This window comes from Arachis hypogaea, chromosome 14 (assembly GCF_003086295.3).
Source record: "Arachis hypogaea cultivar Tifrunner chromosome 14, arahy.Tifrunner.gnm2.J5K5, whole genome shotgun sequence".
In the NCBI taxonomy this organism is placed as follows: domain Eukaryota; kingdom Viridiplantae; phylum Streptophyta; class Magnoliopsida; order Fabales; family Fabaceae; genus Arachis; species Arachis hypogaea.
The window spans coordinates 34,299,735-34,308,801 of record NC_092049.1 but is presented as its reverse complement, the minus strand read 5'-3'; the positions used below and the strand labels follow the sequence as shown (position 1 = coordinate 34,308,801).

General features: G+C 40.0%; 1 protein-coding gene across 1 annotated transcript; it reads right to left on the bottom strand.

Annotated features, from left to right (window-relative positions):
* Positions 1 to 1,657: 1,657 nt before the first annotated feature.
* Positions 1,658 to 2,053, bottom strand: LOC112742498 (uncharacterized). The gene has a single exon (XM_025791738.1). It carries the CDS (start codon positions 2,051 to 2,053, stop codon positions 1,658 to 1,660), a length of 396 nt encoding a protein of 131 aa, XP_025647523.1.
* Between the last annotated feature and the right edge of the window lie 7,014 nt (positions 2,054 to 9,067).

Genomic DNA, 9,067 nt, shown 5'->3' with positions numbered 1-9,067 from the left:
CGTGGCAATACTCGACCATATTTTGAGAGAAAGAAGATTCGGCAGACATTCGTGCTGAATAGATACGTCCAGTTTTGTTTTGCCCTTTTGGGAACTTCCGACCATTTGCAGGGACTTCGTGGATAGATTATTGGAGATTACAAAAAGAGGATGGACGAATTTGTAAATGACCTTGTGGCATTTTGCTTTTAATATACTGCCATTGGGGGGGTAGGGGACGGGGGTTGTGGTTCAGTACCGCATACGTTTCCCTAGATATTTTCATTTACCGATGCGTTCAGATAGTATAATAATTATATTGATTAAAGAAGCATTTATCGTATTTAACTGGATTCCCATTTCCTAGGAGGGGCTAATATTCTCAAAAATGAAGTAATTTAAAGGAGCCTTAATAGTGGTGAATAAGATAAATGTTATTAATTTGTTCTTTGCTGGTGCAAGTACACCACTATTCGTGAACCTAGAGTCCCTGCACCCCTACTCTTGAACATAGGATCCGCGTGAAAGTAAACCTCGACTGCTATTGCATCCCCCACCATTCTAGTTGCTTTACTTGTTTACTCTTCTATTTCTTAGCCTCCAGGTGAGAGAAAAACCCATAAACTGTATATTCCACCATCAACCCAAACCACCTCTCCCTCTTAAGGGTGTACCAGATTTCCTCTAACAGTCGGATGGAAATGCGCACAGAAGATGTCTGGTACGTCATCTTTAGAGGGAGGATACCCGGAATATACCCCAACAGCGAGACGGCAGCGGCTTAGGTGGATGGCTTTCTACGGAACCTGCTTCTTCGTTACCAGAGTTACCAAAAGGCCGTGAACGCCTAGAACAACTACTTCCAGGTGAATTCATTGCCTGTTACGGAGTTGGACAGCGAGCTCCCGCCGGCATCAGGGTTTAATCAACTCATTCGCAGCGGACAGCACGATTCGACGGTGACGACGACTCCGCCTGTTCCGGGTCTGGGCAGCGAGCTCCCGCCGCCGTCTGAGTTCAATCGATTCACCGTTCATGGCAAACAGCACGATACGACGGTGAGAAATAGTCCCGCAGCGGAACCAGGTGCATCTGGTAAGCAAAAAATGTGTTCTTGCGACACCTCCACGTCTAGTCACTTGCGTCGGTATCAATACGTTGCTAATAAAGTTACATCTCTTGCAGCCAGCCAATCGATTGAGGACATACAACGGGCCGTTGCGTCGATCGAGTACCGTGTATCTCAGATGGAGAGAGAGAGACAGGAACTCAGGACTCAATTGGGAGAAATCATACGGCAGCTGGCTGACATTTTGCTGGACAGGTGAAGTCCCAGGTCTTAGGGGTCAGTGAAACAATGGGATGGAGACACCGTAAACCGACCCCTCCCCTCCCCGGCAATGTATGTTTAGGTCTAGTATTGTACTGTTTAGGCCCAACGCTAATATTGAACTGTTCTGGTGTGTTTGTTTTTTTATATTCCGCTTGGCCTATTAGCTAATGAAGTTATAAAATAGTGCTTCTATTGAAGGTTATGCGTGTGTGCATTTAAAAGTTAAAACACGGTGATATGCATCAGTTCGAATATGTCATTTGTCTGACCCACGAAAGCAGGACTTTACAAAGCCACCCAACTCAACTGCACGAATCATTAGCAATGAAATACATTCAACTTTGGTTACAACGAAGCTTCATCTGAAAGTAAACAGACTAAGGAAATGCAACACATGTAGCGGGCTTGGAGGCCGCCCGCATCGGCGGCGTTAAGCAGGGTGCCGCACCCACCGACTTCTCGGCCCATCCAGAAGAATTCCCTCATCCCTATACGGAATATAGCGGCCGGATTTCCTGCGTGCGCGCTTTTATAAAGGAACCCATCCTTAGGACGGTCCTCCATGTCATAACCGAACACGCCGGGTATCTCCGCCATGGAGGCCACCTTGTACACCACAGATGAGCGGGCTGCGTCCAAAAACACTTTGCAAGTCGCCTGCATGTTAAACAGATCATGGATCAAGGCCGACGCAACCCTTGCTACAATTTTCTCCCATATTTTGCGAGGCAGAAGAGTCATCGGACAGACGCGTGGTGGCACCCCTTTCCCTTTCCCTTTCCTTTTCCCATATCCGGCCTTCTTCCCCTTCCGCCTTTCTCGGAGGTTGCACCAAATTTCATCCTATTTGATTTAAATTTATTGAATAGGTGGTGGAAGGGGAAGGTTACAGCAGGACCGTCGTTAGTATGGATCACCAGATGCAATGAAGGAAAGCTGGGTAGTGAACTTATATACTGCAAAACGGCTCACAAGATAAGTTAGGTACCGTGTCACATACGCCTTCATTTACGCCCACTGTAACCGATGCTTCGTTTTTGGGTTTGGCACGGGAATCGAAGACATCGTAAACGTAATTTTAAAAGCTGAACACTGAAAAATAAATTTAAAACTATATTAAACTTGTTATCCCTTCTTTTTCCTTAAATATAAATCGTTTATTTTCCCAAAAAAAATGAAGTATTACTCATTTTCTACGAAAAAAAGTGTTCGAAGCAGCTTCCCACTTTACACTATATATGTATACCGGCCCGTTAATGACAAACCCTATCCCTCCTAATGCTTCTTTCCCAGTTCTTATCTGCCATAACTCCTTCTCTCACCTCTCCGTCTATCCTTATCCCCCTCCTTATTTCTGTCACCATCCACTGCTCTCTCCGCTGTGTACTTTCGAGAAAATGTAGAAGGACACCGTCACCGACCACGCCGTTAGTCCCGTCGACCTCACAGAACAGCCGATGTCTAATCTAATCAACATCGTCCGTACAGATGAGAAGTCCGCGGATTGTGACCTTGTTGAGGCCGAACTTGTCAGGAGGCAGGAAATTTGGGAGGCTAGGCTTGAAAAATTCTCAGATGAACTCTTTGACGTCAGGTCCGAGAGGTTGAAGTTAATGGTTAAGTTGAAGAAAAAAGAGGATCAACTGGAGGAAGAGGAGAAGGCATGACGCCTGGAGGAAAAGTTGCTGCGCAAGGAGCAGCAAAAGTGTGAAGCGACCGTTCGCCGAATGTATGACAAAGCAAACGAAATGATGGCGGAGAGCTCAAAGTGGTGTGACCTGGCACAAAGGGTCGTCGATGTTTTGGAGGTCAAGGAGAAATCTTTGTCCCGCCAGACAGGCGTTCAAACGGTGCAAATTGAAGAGAATGACGGAGGTATTTGACCTGGTGCACATGGGTGACATCTTTATGTTGTTTTGGTTTTTTGTCGCGGCCTGAAGCCCTGAATGATCTATCTGGTTTGTTTGTTTGGTCGTTCTTTTGATCTTATAAAATGCTAATTAAAACTCTGTAGCGATTATTATATCTACGTTCATCGGTTCGATGTTAAAAATCTGTTTATCTTCAATTGTTAATCGGTTTATCCTTCCTCGCCAATGAGTATCACACAAAAAGAACAAAATTTCTGAGTTATTTCCATTTTGTTTGCCATTGATTCGGAAGATTAATATTCTATGCTTCGTAGCCAATATAAATTCGTTTAATCCAAATGCGGTTAACAATCAATATCTTCTCATCTCCTTGCTTGTTAGTAATAGTTTGAATTGATTTAAATTGAAATAAATATTTCCTAAACATACGCAAAATACGCTTTTCGGTGACTCCTCATTGACTATCCGAGTTACCAATTTTCTGGGCTGTTTGGTATAAATTAGTTGTGACGGTATCAGATAGTTCACAACCCCAAGCAAAAAATGAGGGATGTAAATCATCCAATATAAAACAAGTCATTTGAGCGGTTGATCCATAATTAGGGAATTATCTTGCGTTGTTAGCATGGAAGACCAGACGCGATGAAGGAAAGCTGGGGAGGAAACTTATATACTGCAAAACGGCTCGCCAGATAAGTCAGGTACTGTGCCACATACGCCTTCATTTACACCCACCGTAACTGATGCTCCGTCTGTGGGTTTGGCACGTGAATCGAAGAGATCCTAGACATAATTATTAAAGCTGAGCATTGAAATTGAAAAACAAACTTAAAACTATATTAACGCGAAATGTTAATTTAAGCTATTATGTAACTAAATTATTATCTCTTCATTTTTTTTCTTCCATCGAACTAGTTTAAATATAAATCGTTTATTTTCCCAAAAATAAACGAAGTACATTAATTACTCATTTTCTACGAAAAAAAGTATTCGAAGCAGCTTCCCACTTTACACTATATATATATATACGTGCCCTTTAATGACAAACCCTATCCCTCCTAACGCTTCTTTCCCAGTTCTTCTCTGCCGTAACTCATTCTCCCACCTCTCTGTCTATCCTTGTGCCTCTCCTTATTTTTGCCACCCTCCACTGCTCTCTCCACTGTGTACTTCTGAGAAAATGTCGAAGGAGACCGTCACCGACCCCACCATTAGTCCAGTCGACCTCACGAATGAGCCGATGTCCAATCTGATCAACATCGTCCATACAGATCAAAAGTCCACAGATTGTGATCTCGTTGAGGCCGAACTTCTCAGGAGGGAGGATTTTTGGGAGGAGAGGCTTGTAAAAGCCTCAGGTGAACTCTTTGAGGTCAATAACGAGAGGTTATCCTTAATGGTCAAGTTGAAGAAAAAGAAGGATCAACTGGAGAAAGAGGAGAAGGCACGGTGCCGGCAGGAAAAGTTGCTTCGCAGGGCCTTGCAACAGTCTGAAGCAACCGCTCGCCGACTGTATGAAAAAGCAAGCGAAATGATGGCGGAAAGCTCAAAGTGGCGTCTCCTGGCAAACAGTGTCGTTGATGTTTTGAAGGTCAAGGAGAAATCTTTGTCCCACCAGGCAGGCATTCAACCGGTGCAGATTGAAGACAGTGACGGAGGTATTTGACCTGGTACACATGGGGATATCTTTATGTTGTTTTGGTTTTTTGTCGAGGCCTAAAGCCCTGAATGATCTATTTGGTTTGTTTGTTTGGTCGCCCCTTTGATCTTCTGAAATGCTAATTAAAACTCGGTAACAATTATTATATCTACTTTCATCGGTTCGTTCTCTGCTTATCGTGAATTGTTTGGAGTTACTCATAAATTGGTCCCTCTGCCTATAAATAAGCCAAATAAAACAAGTCGTTTGAGCAGTTTAAATAAAATTAGGGAATTATCTTGCGCCGTTAGCATTTAACGTTTCCAAATCATGATCCCAGAACATTTCGGCAACTATTTATGGGTGCGTTATGAAAGACCTGTCTATCGAGTTATCCTTGCAAATCAGTTTTACACTACCGGAATAAACATTTGGAATTACTTTTATTTACCGTATCGTAATGTTATGCCAAATTCCGTTCCTTTATAAAGGATAAACCTGTTTCCAACTAAAATGCTTGGATCAACAAAGAATACGAAGGGACTGGTTTAAACAAGTTTCAAAGTACGTACCTCAGTGTGAGGCTATAATAAACCAATTAGTGAAATCAAATAATAGAATCTCCTTAAAAAACCTCATTGCTCATTAAAGGACAGGTATTGAACCTCAACCAACTATATTGTACGAATACAACCCGTGATCAACTGGAAAATATGTGCATCAATATTTCTATAATTTTATGCACCAGCATCATTTTTTTAGTGCACATCTGGCAAAACCTTACATTAACCCGCTAAGTTTGTTTTGCATACTATTTTAATTATTATATCATACAGAAAATTAATATTGCTGTTAAACGGTTTAACAAATTATTATACATGCAATAAATATTTTGGTGTTCCTCTTCCTTGTGCAGCCATGTGAGGATTTTTTTTGTGCAGTGAAAAGGACCATACTAAACCATTTATCTAGTTTTAACAATATTTTTAATAGCCCAACACTTGAGCCCAGCATTGGTTCAGAAAAATGTGCATCTCAAGAAAAAAAATACTCCAGAGGCCCATCAGGATTAACCCAAGTTCAACCAACTGTGTTAAACGACGCTTTTCCTTCCCTCCCAGTCCTCCTCCATCATCTCTGATTTAGCGTTAAACAGAATCGCTAACTGCCATTAATTTAGTTCTTAAAATATGATAAACTAATTCTACATAAACCCAAATAATTTTTTATTGTAACAAAAATAACCAGCTACAAAGTGAATTTTGCAAACTAACCCCTTTGACACATGATGCCTACTAACCAATCATAGGAGGAGAGAAAAAGAGTAATCTCTACCATTAGATTGAAAAAACAGAGAGATCCGACGGCCAACATCAAATGGCACACCGGTCAGCCAAACATAAGTGTCATATGCACTGGTGTGCCAAAGAATTTCGGCACACCGAATCCGCGCCCTTCTATTATTATTATTGTTTCGTATGGTAACTCAGTAATGAGTTAAATGGGAGGACCCCATTCATTTTTTATTGTCTTAGTAATGGATATTTACTATTTTATCCTTAATAAATAAAATATCATTTTTTAATAATTAATTTATTAATTAACTATTTATTAATTTTCAGAGTTTTACACCATCTGCATCCATCTTTAATTATATTGCTATCTACATATAATATGAATGGCTAGCTCATTCAAGATGCTTAGGGGACTTACCATGACTGAAGAGAATCAAGTCTATAGGATCAAAGTAAGGTTGAGCAAGACATGGTCCTTACATGCTTTGAAGCTTAAGTTCCAAAAACCAATGATGAGATGGTGGTCATAGGCCAAGCGATAATATTATATATTATTTCATGAGTTAGTTATTAACTTATTGTATATATAAATTCATATTTGACATACTATACCGAATTTGTTCATATAGGACCGGACCCAATGCTAAATAAGAAATCCATTAAGGAGGTTGTTTGAGGACAAGATTCACGAGGGAAGAGTATACACCATATCCAATTTCTCTCTAGCAATTAATGACTAGAAGTACAAGCTAACAGACCATCCTACTCGCATATATTTTAAGAGGAACATTCAGCTAAGGATTATTCCTAATAAATACATCCCATCTCATCATTTTAAATTTGTATCAAATGATGAAATTCTGAAACATACGAACCTGCAATCTCATCTTGTTCGTATAGTTTATAATTATTATGAATCATTTTCATTAATAAATATAACATTTTGTCTATCTATTTATGTCAATAAGGCTAATTATTACCAACTTTTAGACGTGATTGGGTTGCTAACTGAAAAAGGTGATATCAATGAGTTTACCAAGCATGGAAAAAGTTGTGTTTACATTGTCCTAGAGCTCGATGACATGAAGTAAGTTATTCTTTTTAATTCCATAACCTTATATAAAAATGATAAAACTATTCTTGCCTCTCTATTTTTCATCATTATTTCAGGAAATTTTCCTCACACACCACTTAATGTTTTGGTATAGAAGGAATGAGAAAATTAGGTGCACAGTTTGGAAGAAATTTACCATTATTTTTGTTAAGATATTGAAAAGTGTTAGAAAAAACTCAACACAGGTTTAAAACAAGAACCTGTCTAACAGCGGAAGCACCAAAAATAAATTTCCGACAACCTGTGCGATTAAATAGGCAATATCAAAGATACTCCAAGCAATAATTATAATGGCAGAAATTAAATGATCAGACACCAGAATTTTAACATGGAAAAACCCTCAAAAGAGGGACAAAAAATCCACGGGACCTAGTCCAAAAAAATCTTCCACTATCAGAATAATGGGTACACAAACAGTCTTCCTAGTGACACTAGGGCATCTCAACAATCAACAAAATACATCATCAAAACTGATAGAATCAACATAAACCCTCCACAGAGTGGGTATCTCAAATCAGGCAAAAGAGAAGGCAATACAACTAGCAAGTTATATCCTAATGTTCATCTCTACACCAGGAATAACATACTAAAATTTCATAAGAAATGGAACAAGTTTACAAAGTCAATGTGATCAAAGTAGCCATGCTCTTTTTCCCCAAATTCTTCTCCTCTTCGGTGCTGAAGCAAACCTTCGTTTCTTTCTTTTTTTGAAATTGAAAGAAAGCTTCAACTACTGTCCCGTGGCTAAAGCCACTTTGTTTCTTTATTTCCTTTTTTTATATAAAAGTTGTGGGCCTCACTTGGTTGGGGACCCTCCAATAAATCTCTCCCTCACCAACTCAAGTGGGGATAGGCTGCTCCACCAAGCCTGCCTTCTCTTTGTAGGAATCAAACTTTACTGCAGGTAAACTCTTAGTCATAATATCTGAACCATTATCATCAGTATAGATCTTCTCAAGTGAATATGACTTCATCTCAAGCGCTTGACGTATCCAATGATACCTCACCTCTATGTACTTCGATCGAGAATGAAACGTCGGATTCTTGCTAAGATGGATAGCACTCTGACTGTCACAAAATAACACAAACTTCTCTTGATTGATGCCTAACTCTTGTAGAAATTTCTTCATCCACAAGAGTTTCTTAGAAGCTTCAACAACAGCAATGTATTCTACCTCTGTAGTAGACAAAGCAACACATTTCTGAAGTCGAGATTGCCACGACACAGCTCCCCCTACAAAAGTCATCATATAACCAGAAGTAGACTTTCTTGAATCAAGATCCCTAGCCATATCTGCATTTGTGTAACCATCCAACACAGGTTGGCCACTCCTAAAAGCGTAAACAAACTCTGAAAGTACCATTAAGGTATCTGAGAATCCACTTCACTGCTTGCTAGTGTTCCTTGCCAGGATTAGAGAGAAACCGACTAACCACTCTAACTGCATAAGCAATATCCGGCCTGGTGCAAACCATAGCATACATCAAACTGCCAACTACAGATGCATATGGAATCTTCTTCATTTATGCTTTCTCTTTCTCACTTGTAGGACATTGCTGCGAACTCAGCTTGAAATGACTAGCAAGTGGAGTACTAACAGCTTTGGAATTACTCATGCTAAACCTCTCTAAAACCTTCTCAATGTACTTCTGATGCGACAACCACAGTTTCCCATTCTTCCTGTCACGAGTGATACTCATGCCAAGGATTTTCTTTGCAGGACCCAAATCTTTCATAGCAAAGAATATGTTCAAGTCTTTCTGAAGACTTTCAATCTTCTTAGTGTCATGACCAACAATCAACATGTCATCAACATAAAGCAAGAGAATTATAAA

Coding starts and splice junctions, on each gene's coding strand:
- LOC112742498 (XM_025791738.1), bottom strand. CDS start 2,053: ATGACTCTTCTGCCTCGCAAAATATGGGAGAAAATTGTAGCAAGGGTT.